An 18,406-nucleotide genomic window follows, 5' to 3' on the forward strand; every position below is an offset into this window, starting at 1 on the left:
GTATAATGGTGTTGATTTTGTGGTGGTTCACCTCTGAATGTTTGTGCCTCTGCTTTAAAGTTTTAGGTTACTTATTTTAAGATGGTTAAATTAATAAGTAAATCAAGTTACTTATTTTGTTATTGGTACCTTGTGGCAGGTAGCCCAATTGTATGGTTCAAGGTATTTTCACTGTCAACATCTTTGCCATCTTAGACATCTTTGCTACAAACATTTCTGCCTCCTAATTAACTGGTTGTAAGTTAATTTTGTCATAAAAGATAAAACAATGAAAAATAAAGGACATTTTAAAGGATTTAATGAAACAAGAAATTAACAAAATGTTTAAAAATATATGGCTAAATACAAAATTTTTGAATACGTTTGAAATATGTGTAGATTCATGGTGACGCAGCACAAATAACTGATTTTGTGAGTTGTACCTGGTCTTCAAAGTCTTCTGTTTATAGTATTTTTACACACTTATTTTTTTTGGCATGATCATTTCTCCTCACTTGGCTTTGGGCTTTTCCTTTTTTGCTAAAATTTGTCCCTTCGTTAACAGAGGCATCAGTCTCCAAATCCTAGGATGCATATTTGTAACTGAGTTCTGTATTGCATTGTGAAAGTCTTCTACACTGTTGTGTGTTCTTGGCATATTGCCACATGTTCGTTGATAGACTTTCTGAAGTTCTATGGAAAATGTGGGTTCAACTCTGCACCACTGAGGTCCTCAGCCTCCTTCTCCTCCAGTGTAGTATGTTTCAAAATAAGAAACCATCTTGAAGCAAATTATTGTCATCTCTCAGCTCAATAAAGCTATCAATATCATCTCTAGCTGAAAGAAATGCTAACACATTTCACCTCATTGAAAGCAAATTGTCAGGCCCCAAATTGTCAACCATTAGTTTATCTTTCATTGCAAAATTGCCACACAGACGGTTAGTTACATGGTGAAAATGTCTGTGACGGAGATACTTATAGTGAGAATACCAGGCACACAGTTTTGTAATCGAATGCCAAGGAATTTGAGGGTTATCCCCTCATTTGTTTTCCAGGTGTCTATATGTTCATTCTTGTTTTCCTGTTTTCTCGGCTGTGAGATTTGTTTTACTTATTGACTGATGAATAATCACACCTTGAGGAAAATGGCATGTGCAAAACTTTTATTTGAGGGCAAATGGAGGTATTTTTCAACTATTCCAGAAAAAGATCTGGAAGAGAGAGGGAAAACAGAAAGTGTAGAGTTGGGTCTTAGATGGTGGCAGATGATATGCTCTGGAATGTAACTCTGTCCCTCTCTAGTTCTTTCAGGAAAGTTGCTAACCTTCTAGAATGCTAGTGGGAGTGGATTAGTGTGGAAATGACCCAGTCAGTACTCATACATCATAATCAGAGCTCAGTCACTGGTAAAAGGTTTCTCTGCAGTGCTCTTGATTCTTACTTTCTGCCTCCTAAAACAATGTTGTGTGATTGAAAGTTCCACAAAACCCATTTATCCCTTATCACTTTCCTGTTTGGTCCTCCCTCTTTCATCAAAACCTCCAGGGGAGAATCACATCTTAGGTCTAGGAAAGAATATTTATTTTCATTCTGAGCCAGGAAGGGAAGGATTAAGCTGACTCTTAAGCTATCACAGTATAAATTTGCCGGCATCTGAAGAAAAGCAGGATTATTCTGTTTCTCTAACACCAAAGAGTCAGAATGTTTGGATTCTACAGAGCACCAATAGATGTTAACTGTTTCCTATGCTTAGTGTTCACCAGTGATTCCTAAGATTCATACTTTTTAACTGACAGTAATACTGCAAACCCAAATTATGCCAGGTAAATTGTATTTTCCTCATGAGTTTAATTTTGAAGTTTTTAATATTTTGGTCATGTCTTAAACACTTCATTATTCTTAGGACTGTGTTTTTCAACAGAAGGACAGAAGTAATTTAAGCAAAAATTCAGTCCAGTTAATGTGGTTGCAATTATAGTAATTGGTATTTTGAAAGTTCCATCATTGTTAAAATAGAGGTGACAAACACATACCCTGAAGAGTAAAGAAATATATGGTCTTGTCCTTGTTGCTCAGTTGGGAAGTTTGATGGGAGTCTGTTTGACTCATTTTCTCTTCCTATGGCTGGAATATTGCTTGAGAATATGAACATAATTTGACATGTAAAGGAAATCCAGGTGAAATTAAAATGCTTAATTAGATAAAGGTGAAAACCTTTGAATATGTGTCATTCTGTGTTCTTAATGTATTTGACTGTTAGCCTTGAGCTTTACTGTCTGTCTGATCATATAGACTCTCAATAGACTGTCTATATTAACTAAAGTTATTTACTGTAAGGGATTTGATAGTTTATCATGCATTTCAATAATATTGCTAGCCTGTGAGTATCAAACTTTGGATAGTTTTCGGGGCATGTTTGAATATTTTCTCTGTGGTTCTTTTAAAAAAAATTTTTATTGAAGTATAGTTGATTTACAATGTGTTAATTTCTGCTGTACCGAAAGTAATTCAGTTATATATATATATATATACATACTTTTCCATATTCTTTTCTATTATGGTTTATCACAAGGGTATTGAACGTAGTTCCCCGTGCTATACAATAGGACCTTGTTTATCTCCCTGTAGCCCTTATAATTAATAAGGTATACAGGACAGATATATACACCATTTTTCAAGGTATGAAATTGAGGCTTCGGGAAATCAAGTTGATGTATCCAGTGTCACTTGTTTACTAGTCAGTAACCATGGAATTGGGATTCAGATCCTGGGGCTCCTGGACCAGTGTTCTTTCAAGTATATCATGCTTCCTTATTTAATTTCACTGCTTTCTTTGCAACAGCAGGAGCATTTCTGAGCAAATTTTAAGCTCTAGGAGAGTAGAGAAAGTAATCTGTTTTGTTTACTGCTTTATTGCCAGTGCTCAATAAAATATTTTTAAATGAATAAATAGATGAACTACAGTTACTTCAAAAATATAATACCTGATTACTTTTATTGGTAATGCATAATCACACTTCTGTATTTGGTATCTGTTTAGTCAATTTTACTTAAAGTATCATTTAATGCTGTATATCTCTATTAACACATAGCAGGGAATTTGCTTTTATTCCTTTAAAAAACTATTCTCTAATTAAAAGTGGTTTTAAATTTCTGGCATATGTAAAAGCTATTTGAGTCCACTTCAGTTCAAAAATACAGTGGTGAGACATTCTGTCCTATCCAATATCCTGGGTAGAAAAACAAGGGGAGAACTCCTGGCAAAAAAGTACCAGGAAATAGCTTTTCCTAACGACATTTTCTTTTGAGGGTCCTTAATATTATACCATTGCATAGAATACTGCAGTTTGTAAAATTTAACCAGAATATCTCCTATGTTACACTATGTGGCAGAGTTGGGCTTTGTAAATGTGAAATAGGTTTTGTGTGACATCTATTATGTTTGGAGTTTCATTAGTTGCATTTTGAAAATCAGTTGTAATATAGAAAGGTAAAAGGCCACAGTTATCTTTCATGCTATATTTCAGCAAGGGATTTTTCTAGATTGCATTCTGTATGTGGATTTTTATTTTCATCTTTTCTTCTTATATATATTATAAATATTTTAGCAGGATATATTGAGTTTTAGGGAAAGGGAAAACTCTTTTACCAACCAAGAGCATTTGGGTTAAAAGTAATATGGCACAAAATAAACTAACCCACAAGCTCCCATCAGGGATCAGTGACGAGAGTGGGCTCACGTGCTGAAAGCGCATTTTGTGTCACCTCAGTCGTGTCTGACTCTTTGCAACCCCATGGACTGTAGCCCGCTAGGCTCCTCTGTCCGTGGGATTCTCCAGGCAAAGATACTGGAGTGGTTGCTGTTTCCTCCTCCAGGGGATCTTCCCAACCCAGAGATCGAACCTGTGTCTCTTATGTCTCCTGCATTGGCAGGCGGGTTCTTTCTCCTAGCACCACCACGGAAGCCCACGCTTACCTGCTCCTAAATCTTCTATATCAGGTGAAAAATCAGCACTTCTCATTCACTTAGAAAAAAGCTTGTTTGAGATATAATCCACAAACCATAAAATTTGACCTCTAATATATATAATTCAGTTTTTTTTTTTTTTTTTTTGCTGTGTCAATTGGCTTATGGGATCTTGGTTCTCCAATGAGGGATTGAATCCAAGCCATGGCAGTGAAAGTACTGAGTCCTAATGACTGGACTGCCAGGGAATTCCTAGTAATTGCATATTTTTAAAATGTATTCACAGAATTGTACAACTATCACCACCACCTAATTTTAGAATATTTTCATCACTGCAAAAAGAGATGCTGTATCCATTATTGCCCATTTCTCCTCTCCCTCAGCCTGTATCCAAAATTAATCTACTTTTTGTCTCAGTAGATGTGCCTGTTCTGAATATTTCATATAAAGGGCATCATGAAATAAATACGAGGCTTTTGTGACCGGTTTCTCGTATTTTTCTTGGATATGCGCATAGCCCTGGCCTTCTAGTTTCCCAGGGAATATGTCAGAGCTTTTCAAAGGCCATTTCAAACATCTCATTCCCTAGATTTTCCTTCTAAGTGTTTTTATCAATCTCTTATTTTCAACAGGTGTCCTTGCCTAAAGTACCTGTGATGTTAAACAATTACTATAGATAGTTTTCAACAAGTACCCTGGGGACAGAAATTTTTGTGAAGAGAAAGTTCTGAGTTAATTCAAGTAAAGACAAGTGCTGAGGATGAATCCTTTTCAGGGAGCTTCTAGACAAGTTGGATGCTGACAGTTCCCTGGAGACAGCTTTTTGATGAGCTTCAAACTCATTCTTCCCCTTCCATTGCCTTCTAGGTTGCTGGTTTTCACAGTTACCAGGGCTGTGAAGCCATTGGTTTTCAAGGCTTCTGTGGAATGGAGGAGAGGGTGATGTGAATAGGGCAAAGTGAATTGCTGCGAAGTTCTTAGTTCTCACTGTGATTCCACCATTTTTCTGGGAACAAATGTTCCTCTAATTAATGCAGACCTTTAGTTACATTCCAAAGTTCTGAAAAATATGATTTTTGACATTTCTTCCCAGTGTTTTTATTGCTTTTATAGAGAAACAGATTTTTGGAGGATCTTACTGTGCCGTTCTGGAAGTGTTTCCTAACCCTGCTTTTATCTTCTTTATCTAGTCTATTGCTTCTTTTGCATTTCCTCCAACATTGACAGTTGATTTTTCTTCTTTTTATGATGAATAAGTATGATCACATTATATATTATTTTAAATGGAAGACTTTCTTCTCCCCCTTTTTTGAATAAATCACTTCATTTTTCTTCCTTTTGCATCATATTACCCTATTTCTGCCCACAGGTAACCCATGTTGCCCTAGTGTGTACGATTTTGTAGTTTTCCCTTGCTCATACAGTCGTATAAACGTATATACCCAAATGTGTATACAGAATAACATATACTGGAGTGTTTCTGTCTTGAGAAATGGACTATTTCCTGCCGTATCAGTAAACAAAGGATGTCACTGTCATCAGTGATTGCAGTCGCCACCCACGGTGAGTTGGTGAGCCCTGAAGGAACTCAGGAAGGAGCGAATACCTGCCACCTAGCAACTCTGAGACGGTGGCCGCTCCACACAGTGAGCCCTGAGGTCCCACAGAATGTGGAGCACCGGACACCGACCCCAGGTAGGCGAGGTGCATGTGAGGAGTGATTTCAGTGAGCCCAGACTCCTGCATTTTCTCATACATAGAAAAGCACTAAATTCCTTAACTAGACATCTGGTTTTCTTTAATCAACAATAATCTTTTGACATTCAGACTACCTGCTCTTTGTTGGAAAACTCCTACACAATGCTGAGTTGGACATGATTGAGCACCTAACACTTTCATACTTCTTCACCTCCTCACCTCGTCAGAGCATTTCTGTTGGAGTTACTTGAGATGCTACCTCCTGGGCTTGAAGTCCTAAAAATTCCTGCCAAATAAAACATAGCTTTCAACTTCTAGGTTGTGAATATTTTTTAAGTCTAACTCATTTTTGTTTTTCAGAAAATGAGATCGCATTTATTACATACAATCTTCTATATAATGTTTTTCTCACTCAAGAATACTTCATGTAGGACTTCCCTAGTGGTCCAGGGGTTAAGAATCTCTCTGCCAGTGCACGGGACACAGGTTTGATCCCTGGTCTGGAAAGATTCCACATGCCACAGTGGCACTAAGCCCATGCACTGCAACTTCTGAGCCCGTGCTAGAGCCCATTCTTCCCAGTAAACCCGTTCTTCACGCCACCGCGATGGGAAGCCTGTGCGCCACAACTAGAGGGTAGCCCCAGGGCAGCAACAAAGACCCAGCACCACCAAATAAAATACGTTTTTAAAAAAGAATACTTGATGTAAATATCTCTAAGACAGTGATTTAGCTCTAATTCATTATTACAATGATTGAATGACATTCTGTACTGGCATTACACCATAATTTATTTCAACCATTCTCCTAACAATGACATTCACCTTATATACATATTTTTCTCCTCAATGAATTATATAGTCTCTCTTCTAAAGATAAAATGACTTGGATCATGGGAGTGAAACAACAGTGATTTATTAGCACTGATAATTCTGTACCAAAACACCCTAAACACGCACTCTGAATTTGCTGAGTGTAGATAGTTTATACACCAATCAAAAACCTTAAGCTTATTCTTTCTTCCTAGTTTTCTGTTTTTAACACAGTATTAGCTTGAAAGTGATTTCTGCAAGAATATGAAGCTAAGAGAATCAGAGCAAGATCTGAAGTTATACTTGAATGACTCTGCATCAGGAAGCTATCCAAGTGGGTAATGTGGGGAGAGGGGGTCCAGTTAGATCCGAAATCACATGAAGTCCCTTCTCCTTTTCCTCTGACATTTTCTAATCCTGCCAGAGTAGAATCCTGGATGTCTTTTTTATGTTCTTTGGAGGTCATTTCTGCTGTCCTTAGAGTCACCTCTGTAGATTACTGACTGTAGGTTATTGTGCAGTTTGGAGGCGGAATCTGTGCTTATATGTAAATGTGGGTGGGTCAATGGCTTATCATTCTTCTGTTGTTTTTTGGACAGTATTTCTCTATCTGGGGCCTGAGTAACCTCACATGTTTTCTGGGGGATCCAAGAATTCTCTATAAGAATTTCTTAAATGTACCCTTTTATTTCAATGATAAAAAGTAGTTAATGTACACCTATTCTTGATAACCTGGATAACTGTCTTATAACAAGTACTGATATGAAATTTTGGTGACTGTTGAGCTTCTTTTTTTAAAATTATTTATTTATTTTACTTTACAACATTGTATTGGTTTTTCCATACATTGACTTGAATCCACCATGGGTGTACATGTGTTCCCCATCCTGAACACCCCCTCCCAACTCTCTCCCCATCTCATCCCTCTGGGTCGTCCCAGTGTACCAGCCCCGAGCATCCTGTATCACGCATCAAACCTGGACTGGCGATTCGTTTCACATATGATAATTTACGTGTTTCAATGCCATTCTCCCATATCATCCTGCCCTCACCCTCTCCCACAGAGTCCAAAAGACTGTTCTATACATCTGTGTCTCTCTTGTTGTCTCACATACAGGGCTATCGTTACCATCTTTCTAAATTCCATATATATGTGTTAGTATACTGTATTGGTCTTTATCTTTCTGGCTTACTTCACTCTGTATAATAGGCTCCAGTTTCATCCACCTCATTAGAACTGATTCAAATGAATTCTTTTTAATGGCTGAGTAATATTCCATTATGTATATGTACCATAGCTTCTTTATCCATTCATCTGCTGATGGGCATCTAGGTTGCTTCCATGTCCTGGCTATTGTAAACAGAGCTGTGATGAACATTGGGGTACACGTGTCTCTTTCAGTTCTGGTTTCCTAGGTATGTATGCCCAGCAGTGGGATTGCTGGGTCATATGGCAGTTCTACTTCCAGTTTTTTAAGGACTCTCCACACTGTTCTCCATAGTGGCTGTACTAGTTTGCATTCCCACCAACAGTGTAAAAGGGTTCCCTTTGCTCCACATCCTCTCCAGCATTTATTGCTTGTAAACTTTTGGATAGCAGCCATTCTGACTGGCGTGAAATGGTACCTCATTGAGGTTTTGATTTGCATTTCTCTGATAATGAGTGATGTTGAGCATTTTTTCATGTGTTTGTTAGCCATCTGTATGTCTTCTTTGGAGAAATGTCTGTTTAGTTCTTTGGCCCACTTTTTGATTTGGTCTTTTATTTTTCTGGAATTTTAATTTTTTCTGGTCTTTTAATTTTCTGGAATTGAGCTGCAGGAGTTGTTTGTATATTTTTGAGGTTAATTCTTTATCCACTGCTTCATTTGCTGTTATTTTCTCCCATTCGGAAGGCTGTCTTTTCACTTTGCTTATAGTTTCCTTTGTTGTGCAGAAGCTTTTAATTTTAATTAGGTCCCATTTGTTTATTTTTGCTTTTATTTTCAATATTCTGGAAGGTAGGTCATAGAGAATCCTGCTGTGGTTTATGTCAGAGAGTGTTTTGCCTATGTTTTCCTCTAGGAGTTTTATAGTTTCCTGTCTTACATTTAGATCTTTAATCCATTTTGAGTTTCTTTTTGTGTATGGTGTTAGAAAGTGTTCTAGTTTCATTCTTTTACAAGTGGTCGACCAGTTTTCCCAGCACCACTTGTTAAAGAGATTGTCTTTTCTCCATTGTATAGTCTTGCCTCCTTTGTCAAAAATAAGGTGTCCATAGGTGCGTGGATTTATCTCTGGGCTTTCTATTTTGTTCCATTGATCTATATTTCTGTCTTTGTGCCAGTACCACACTGTCTTGATGACTGTGGCTTTGTAGTAGAGCCTGAAGTCAGGCAGGTTGATTCCTCCAGTTCCATTCTTCTTTCTCAAGATTGCTTTGGCTATTCAAGGTTTTGTTTATTTGAGCTTCTATTTATGATAAAGTTGCTGCTAAGCTTTATTTCTTAGACATTTGTCCAGCCATTAAGAAAGGAACAGAGGCAGGTTTGAGAGTCTTCTCAATTGCAGAGCTAAAGTGTATACTGGCATGTTGTACAAAGGATGACTTTGTGGCAGTTAAAACAGAGGAAAACTGATTTACTCAGTGGGGATACCTGGTAGGATAAGCTTCCTAAATACCGGAGAACTCATGCTTTAGGAGTTAGCACCATATTCATAGTGTTTTAGCATAGCACTGTTAACATTAATTCATTAATGTAATTAACTTAAATCTTACCAGTTTTGTAGTTTCATTTCTATTTAATTTATATATATTGACTTTATTGCATGTTAGATCTATAGGTATAAAGGGGTTTATATTTAATTTTCATGTATACCTGCATAACTTTCTCTCTGTGAAAAAGCCTGTACAATTCTTAAACTTGTGAGATACTAGGGAACCTGAATTTTAGCTGTTCATGACATATTCTCTGGAAAAGCAGTGATACTCTACAACAGAGCTTCTTAATATTTTTGTGCCAAGGACTCCTTTGATGATCTGGTCAAGCTTATAATTGCTTTCTCAGATAACTCTTTGATGCTTAAAGCACACCACACAGAATCATAAAGAAAAGCAATTTTATGAAAATCTAGTTATCAAAATGTAAATATAAATTCATGATATAGTAATACATGTGTTTATTTTTTATCACATTAAATAATGATAACGAGCCTAGGTCAATAACTATAATTTTATAATATGGATGAACATACGTAATATTTTGAAATGTCTATAATAAGTCTATGTTGATATGAAAACAGCTATGATGTCTAATATGTTTTTCTGATTGTTGTCTACATTGATAATTTAAGTAAGCTAAATTTCATGTGAAGCTTATTGGAAATAGAGATAATATTTTTCTCCTGTCCAATTTCTTCATAGACAGCAAGTTTCTTCTAACTGAAACATAGTTGTTTTTTAATATTGTTTTAGGTGTACAGCAAAGTGATTCGTTTATATATATATATATGTAAATATGTATATATTCTTTTTGATCCTTTTCTATTATAATTCATTATGTTTTAGAATATAGGTGCCTGTGTTATACAGTAAGTCCTTGTTTATTTTATATATGAGAGTGTGCACCTGTTAACCCCACACTCCCAGTTTTTCCCCCACCCCTTCCCCTTTGGTAACCGTATGCGTCTTTTCTATGTCTGTGGGTCTGTTCCTGTTTTGTAAATAAGTTCACTTGTAATAATTATTAGATTGTACATATAAGTGATATATAATATTATCTTTGTCTGACTTGCATTACTTAGTATGATATTCACTAGGTCCATTCATGTTGCTTCATGTAACATTCAGCTCAGTCTCTCAGTCGTGTCTGAGACTCTGCGACCCCATGAGCCGCAGCATGCCAGGCCTCCCTGTCCATCACCAGTTCCCGGAGTTTACTCAAACCATGTGCATCGAGTCAGTAATGCCATCCAACCATCTCATCCTCTGTCGTCCCCTTCTCCTCCTGCCCCCAATCCCTCCCAGCATCAGGGTCTTTTCCAATGAGTCAACTCTTCACATCAGGTGGCCAAAGTATTGGAGTTTCAGCTTCAGCATCAGTCCTTCCAATGAACACCCAGGACTGATCTCCTTTAGGATGGACTGGTTTGGATCTCCTTGCAGTCCAAGGGACTCTCAAGAGTCTTCTCCAACACCACAGTTCAAAAGCATCAATTCTTCTGTGCTCAGCTTTCTTTATAGTCCAACTCTCACATCCATACATGACCACTGGAAAAACCATAGCCTTGACTAGACGGACCTTTGTTGACAAAGTAATGTCTCTGCTTTTTAATATGCTGTCTAGGTTGGTCATAACTTTCCTTCCAAGGAGTAAGCATCTTTTAATTTCATGGCTGCAATCACCATCTGCAGTGATTTTGGAGTCCAAAAAAATAAAGTGAGCCACTGTTTCCACTGTTTCCCCATCTATTTCCCATGAAGTGATGGGACCGGATGCCATGATCCTAGTTTTCTGAATGTTGAGCTTTAAACCAACTTTTTCACTCTCCTCTTTCACATTCATCAAGAGGCTTTTTAGTTCCTCTTCACTTTCTGCCATAAGGGTGGTGTCATCTGCATATCTGAGGTTATTGATATTTCTTCTGGCAATCTTGATTCCAGCTTGTGCTTCTTCCAGTCCAGCCTTTCTCACGATGTACTCTGCATAGAAGTTAAATAAGCAGGGTGACAATATACAGCCTTACCATACTCCTTTTCCTATTTGGAACCAGTCTGTTGTTCCATGTCCAGTTCTAACTGTTGCTTCCTGACCTGCATACAGGTTTCTCAAGAGGCAGGTCAGGTGGGCTGGTATTCCCGTCTCTTTCAGAATTTTCCACAGTTTATTGTGATCCACACAGTCACAGGCTTGTCATGTCAATAAAGCAGAAACAGATGTTTTTCTGGAACTCCCTTGCTTTTTCGATGATCTAGCAGATGTTGGCAATTTGATCTCTGGTTCTTCTGCCTTTTCTAAATCCAGCTTGAACATCTGGAAGTTCACGGTTCATGTATTGCTGAAGCGTGGCTTGAAGAATTTTGAGCATTACTTTCCTAGCGTGTGAGATAAGTACAACTGTGCAGAAGTTTGAACATTCTTTAGCATTGCCTTTCTTTGGGATTGGAATGAAAACTGACCTTTTCCAGTCCTGTGGCTGCTGCTGAGTTTTCCAAATTTGCTGGCATATTGAGTGCAGCACTTTCACAGCATCATCTTTCAAGATTTGAAATCGCTCAACTGGAATTCCATCACCTCCACTAGTTTTGTTTGTAGTGATGCTTTCTAAGGCCCACTTGACTTCACATTCCAGGATGTCTGGCTCTAGGTGAGTGATTATACCACTGTGATTATCTGGGTTGTGAAGATCTTTTTTGTACAGTTCTTCTGTGTATTCTTGCCGCCTCTTCTTAGTATCTTCTGCTTCTGTTAGGTCCATACCATTTCTGTCCTTTATCAAACCCATCTTTGCATGAAATGTTCCCTTGGTATCTCTAATTTTCTTGAAGATATCTCTAGTCTTTCCCATTCTGTTGTTTTCCTCTATTTCTTTGCATCGATCCCTGAGGAAGGCTTTCTTATCTCTCCTTGCTATTCTTTGGAACTCTGCATTCAAATGGGAATATCTTTCCTTTTCACCTTTGCTTTTTGCTTCTCTTCTTTTTACAGCTATTTGTAAGGCCTCCTCAGGCAGCCATTTTGCTTTTTTGCATTCCTTTTCCATGGGGATGGTCTTGATCCCTGTCTCCTGTACAATGTCACAAACCTCTGTCCATAGTTCATCAGGCACTCTGTCTATCAAATCTAGTCCCTTAAATCTATTTCTCACTTCCACTGTATAGTCATAAGGGATTTGATTTAGGTCATACCTGAATGGTCTAGTGGTTTTCCCTACTTTCTTCAATTTAAATATGAATTTGGCAATAAGGAGTTCATGATCTGAGCTAGTCAGCTCCCAGTCTTGTTTTTGCTGACTGTATAGAGCTTTTCCATCTTTGGCTGCAAAGAATATAATCAATCTGATTTCGGTGTTGACCATCTGGTGATGTCCATGTGTAGAGTCTTCTCTTGTGTTGTTGGAAGAGGGTGTTTGCTATGACCAGTGCATTCTCTTGGCAAAACTCTATTAGTCTTTGCCCTGCTTCATTCAGTACTCCAAGTCCAAATTTGCCTGTTACTCTAGGTGTTTCTTGACTTCCTACTTTTGCATCCCATTACCCTATAATGAAAAGGACATCTTTTTTGGGTGTTAGTTCTAAAAGGTCTTGTAGGTCTTCACAGAACAGTTCAGCTTCAGCTTATTTAGTGTCACTGGTTGGGGCATTGGCTTGGATTACCGTGGTATTGAATGGTTTGCCTTGGAAATGAACAGAGATCATTCTGTCATTTTTGAGATTGCATCCAAGTACTGCATTTCAGACTCTTGTTGACCATGATGGCTACTCCATTTCTTCTAAGGGATTCCTGCCCACAGTAGTAGATATAATGGTCATCTGAGTTAAATTCACCCATTCCAGTCCATGTTAGTTTGCTGATTCCTAGAATGTCGACATTCACTCTTGCCATCTCCTGTTTGACCACTTCCAATTTGCCTTAATTCATGGACCTAACATTCCAGGTTCCTATGCAGTATTGCTCTTTACAGCATTTGACCTTGCTTCTATCAACAGTCACATCCACAACTGGGTATTGTTTTTACTTTGGCTCCATCCCTTCATTCTTTCTGGAGTTATTTCTCCACTGATTTCCAGTAGCATATTGGACACCTACCAGCCTAGGGAATTCCTCTTTCAGTGTCCTATTTTTTTGCCTTTTCATACTGTTCACGGGGTTCTCAGGCACAAACACTGAAGTGGTTTGTCATTCCCTTCTCCCGTGGACCACACTCTGTCAGACCTGTCCACCATGACCCATCCGTCTCAGGTGGCCCCAGACGGCATGGCTCAGTTTCACTGAGTTAGACAAGACTGTGGTCCTGTGATCAGATTGGCTAGTTTTCTGTGATTATGGTTTCAGTCTGTCTGCCTCTGATGCCCTCTCGCAACACCTACCATCTTACTTGGGTTTCTCTTACCTTGGACATGGGGCATCTCTTCATGGCTGCTCCAGCAAAGCGCAGCCACTGCTTTATACCTTGGAGGACGGGTATCTCCTCACAACCGCCCCTCCTGACCTTGAATGTGGAGTAGCTCCTCTTGGCCCTCCTGAGCCTGCCAGCTGCTGCTCCTTGGAAGTGGGGATAATATTATATATCAAATAACATTGCTTCATTCTTTTTTACATCTGAATAATATTCCAGTGTATGTATGTGTGTGTGTATATATATATATAAAACATCTTCTTTATCCATTCATCTGTTGATGTACACTGAGATTGCTTCCATGTCTTGGCTATTGTAAATAATGCTGCTCTGAACATTGGGGTGCACATATCTTTTTGTATTAGAGCTTTCATCTTTTCCAGATATATGCCTGGGAGGGGGATTGACAGCAAAAATTTTATGCATGAACCCATTGGGGTCTCTGGATTATAATTAAGAACATATGCTTTAGAGGAAATTCGTGGATTTTTTTTTTTTTTTTTTTTAGTACTTGAGAGAGTCTGAGATCTGCCTAAGCTACTTCACTAGGAATTTGCTACTTTCAAAATTTACTGTAGTCATGACCCTGGACCCCATCGCTTATGTGCTCTACTGGCCACCAATGTTAAGCTCCAAGCTTCAAGTATAGTTGATTGCCCTCTCCATATACTAAATTATACTCTTTAGGCTTAAAGAATAGTAATGAGATTCAGGCATGGGTTCTGGCTAATATCAACATCCAAACAAGAACAACTGAAGCATTTAAATAACTTTTGCCTGCTTATCTGGTTGGCATGGTAGTGTTCTAATAAAGACCTCCTTAATTCTTGGGAGAGGGAGAAAGACAATTTGAATGTAGGGATGGACTCCTTTTTCCCCCCTCCCACTCCCCTTTCCTTCTTCCTCATTCCATCTGTAGAGGACTCTGTCCCTGGGATGTATTGGGTTCCTCCCAGAGAGAGAAAACTCAGTCTTTGCAGAACTATGGTTTTGAAAGGGATGATGGAACAGTGCCTGGTTCATTCTCCTTCGGCTCCAGTCCTTGGTTCACAGTCCTCCTTTGGCCACAGTCCCATTCCTCCCATTGCAAAGATTTCTGGGCAAGACTTCCAGACCCCTTCTCCAAAATGAATCCTGCAGTCACAGTGACATCCACCCCCAAAGGTAATGTGCCTATAATACATTATTACAGCAAGCAAGAGTTGGAGTTAAATTGCCGTGTCAAAAAGGCTTCTGGTTCCTCTTCAGGAACAATGGCCCCATACATTTGATCCATGTAGAGGAAAAAAAAGTAGCATACTGATAACAGCATTACAAAAACAGTCCTGATCAAATCCAAGGACAAAAATGATCTTTTAAAAGCCAAATTCGCATGTAAAAGTTTTATTTCAAAGTGTGTAATTTAATTTACTCCATGATTCTGAAAGCAAATTGGCACTGTATATATTCTTTTGCTTGAATCGCTCAATTTGCTATCTCAGGTTTCTAGTCTTTGTACAACTGTGTGTTCAGAGCAAGAAACCCATCAGTAGGAATCTGTTTGCTGTTACTTGTGTCTTTGGAGAATATGCCTTTTCACTTACTTGTAGTTGAAATGAATATGGTAATGGCTTTTCCAAGCCAAAAGCTTTGCATCAATTTACACATGATGCAAACCATTCCTTGTCTGTTAGTGTTAACATATTTTGTTCTTTTTTGCTGCTGTGCATCATTAATACTTGCAGGAGGTGTTTAACTGATAAAACTTACAGTACTTGTTTGTGATTATTTTAATTGGTATAAATTCATTCTGACACCAGTATACCCTTACAAGCTTTGTGAGACATCTCAATTTCTGAGAGGCTATGTTAATACTAGGAATCACCATTGGTTCTTAAACAGTTATTTTTGGGTGCCAAGCTCTGGGGTTTGGCTCTGTAGACTATAATGGTGGATCAGATAGAAATCCTGTTCTCAAGTAGCCAATTTTCTAGTAACTGCCTTGAGACATGAACATTTTTTTTATAACCTGAGAAATTCATAAGGGAGGTTAAGAGAACAAAGAAGACATAATTCATTTCAACTGTTTATTCTTTAAAAGACAAGATTGCTAATTCATACCACTTTTTTCTATAATAAATCTTTCTTCTAAACATCATCAAGTTTTATTTACAGTTATAAAAGTTTTATTTTGAAGGTCTTTCATGGATTTTCCATTTTTAATCAGATTATACTGTTTCATTCTTAGATTTAAAAACTTATTCATAACATAATTCTTAGCTACACTGAATAGAGTCTTTTGTTTTCAATTTTATGGATGATGCACTGTGCTTTTACAGGTACTAATGAGAATTTTACATGCTAAGTCGCTTCAGTCGTGTCTGACTCTGTGCAGCCCCATGGACGGCAGCTCAACAGGCTCCCCTATCCACAGGATTCTCCAGGCAAGAATAATGAAGTGGGTTGCCATTTCCTTCTTCAAAATGAGAATTTCATCATTTCAGAAAATGGAGATCTGGAATTCTATAATTCTCTCCTTGAAATTACTTTCCAATCCTTCCATTGTTTATTAAAGGCAGAGAATTAGTTTCTTCTGTGGTTATATGTTCATAAATATGCACTAGACAAAGGCCTCTAGGATATACATTTCAGAAGACTGATGATGATCAGTCTTATGGTTATTAAGCCACAGACCATGTTACCATATTATGTGTCCTTGAAAGCCAACAAAAATGGAAAATATAATATGGGAGGGTTGGTTATGGGAGGGAAAAGAAGATCTTAAATCCAAAAGTCTTTGCTTGTTCTAGAGTTTGGGGGCTTGCCAAGTGGTCATACTGTAGCTGACCATAGAGGCCGTGAGACATGTGAGGCAGTGAGACATGGGGACACCATCAGTATTCAGTAGGGACCTGTCACCCCTTCCTTATCTATTATTCCTCCTTTTGGGAATGAAAATGCCCCCCCCATGCCTCTCCCCCCAAGCCTCTCCCCCCATTTTGTTTTAGAATCACATAATTTGTCTAGTTCCACACATTGACAGCTGAAGAGGAATTTTGCCTGAGGATCAATCATATCTTGAGTCTCATCCATATTTAGATGATTTAGATGACATTTAGATGAGACTTTAGACTTCTGTGTGTATGTGTTTTCTCTTCCTTTTGATTTTCTTTTTATAAAAAAATTATTTTTTAATTGGAGGATAATTGCCTTACGGTGTTGCCTTGGTTTCTACCGTACATCAGCATGAATCAGCCATAGGTGTATATATGTTCCCTCTGTCTTGAATCTCCCTGTCACCTCACACCCGGACCCACCCCTCTAGGTCATCACAGAGCACCAGCTTGAGTTTCCTGTGTTATACCGCAACTTCCCATTAGTTATCTGTTTTGCATATGGTAATGTATATATTTCAATGCTATTCTGTCAACTCATCCCATCCTCTCCTGCCCTTGCTGTGTCAACAGTCTGAGTAAGTCTTCATGTCTGAGTAAGTCATAAGTCTCTTTGTTTCAGTAAGACTTTAGATTTTGATGCTGAAATGACTTAAGACTTTTGAGCTGTTGGGGTGAAGTGAATACATTTACTTGTGGGAAGGACAATGAGTTTTGGGGAGCCAGGGTTAGAATATTATCAATTGAATGTACGACAAACCTAAACAGTGTATAAAAAAAGCAGAGACATCACTTTGCTGACAAAGATCTGTATAGTCAAAGCTATGGCTTTTCTAGTAGTCATGTACAGATGTGAGACTTGGACCATAAAGAAGGCTGAGCACTGAAGAATTAATGCTTTTGAATTGTGGTGCTGGAGAAGACTCTTGAGAGTCCCTTGGACTGCAAGGAGATCAAACCAGTCAATCCTAAAGGAAATCAATCCTGAATATTCGTTGGAAGGACTGGTGCTGAAGCTGTAATACTTTGGCCACCTGATGCAAAGAGTCAACTTATTGGAAAAGATCCTGATGCTTGGAAAGATTGAGGGCAGTAGAAGAGGGTGACAGAGGATGAGATGGTTGAATGGTATCACCGACTCAATGGGCACGAGTTTGAGCAAACTCCAGGAGATAGTGAAGGACGGAGAAGCCTAGTGTGCTGCAGTTCATGGAGCCTCAAAGAGCTGGACATGATTTAGTGACTGAACAACAACATTTCTCCAATATTTCATATATTGAGGCCCTGGCCCCTGATATACTTGTGATCATTTGTATGTCTTCCCTGGAAAAATATTTATTCAGGTCCCCTGCCTATTTTGAAATTGGATTATTGAAGATTTTTGGGGGCTGAGTTGGATGAGTTCTTTATGTATTTTGATTATTAATCCCTTTACCAGATATGTGATTTGCAAATATGTTCTCCTATTCCATCCATTATCTTTTCAAACTTTTTAGTTTGATGTAGTTCCATTTGTTTTTTTAGCTGTTGTTGCCTGTATTTTGGCATCTTATCAAAAAAATCATTGCCAAGACCAACGTCAAGGAGCTTTTTTCATGTTTTTTCTGAGATGTTTCATGGTTTCAGGTCTTAAATTTACACCTTTAATCCATTTCAAGATTCCATTAGGTGGTCTTATTATTATATTGGGGTGGTTATTTTGAAACTATTGTTTGTACATTTTAGGAGAAAACAAGTATTTATATTCATGATTTTAGGAACCAGCATTTTCAACATAAAAGAGGTATAAATATAAAGACAAATTAAAAGCCTATAACCTTAATTTTGAGTCGGTAATGTCAGTATAAATTCAGTATTTTTTTCCTCCTTTAAAAATATATGCTAAAATAAAAATATACGCTAGTTTATCTCAGTTCACCACAAAAGACCTCTAAAAAGTGGCAGTTCGTGAACAGTGAGCACATCTGATGGCTGGC

At 38.1% G+C, this 18,406-nt stretch overlaps 1 protein-coding gene across 7 annotated transcripts in view; it reads left to right on the plus strand.

Moving 5' to 3' along the window:
• The window catches only part of CORIN (corin, serine peptidase), a 263,542-nt gene that overhangs the window by 58,433 nt on the left and 186,703 nt on the right, over positions 1-18,406 (plus strand). For 5 of the 7 annotated variants that reach the window (XM_043438349.1, XM_043438343.1, XM_043438344.1 and 2 more), the window contains exon 4: positions 5,492-5,644. The exons of the other annotated variants lie outside the window; for them this stretch is intronic. In XM_043438349.1, coding sequence (XP_043294284.1) covers positions 5,492-5,644 — 153 coding nt within the window. The remainder of the gene's footprint in view (positions 1-5,491; positions 5,645-18,406) is intronic. 7 annotated transcript variants of the gene reach the window in all.

This window comes from Cervus canadensis, chromosome 19 (assembly GCF_019320065.1).
Source record: "Cervus canadensis isolate Bull #8, Minnesota chromosome 19, ASM1932006v1, whole genome shotgun sequence".
Taxonomy (NCBI): domain Eukaryota; kingdom Metazoa; phylum Chordata; class Mammalia; order Artiodactyla; family Cervidae; genus Cervus; species Cervus canadensis.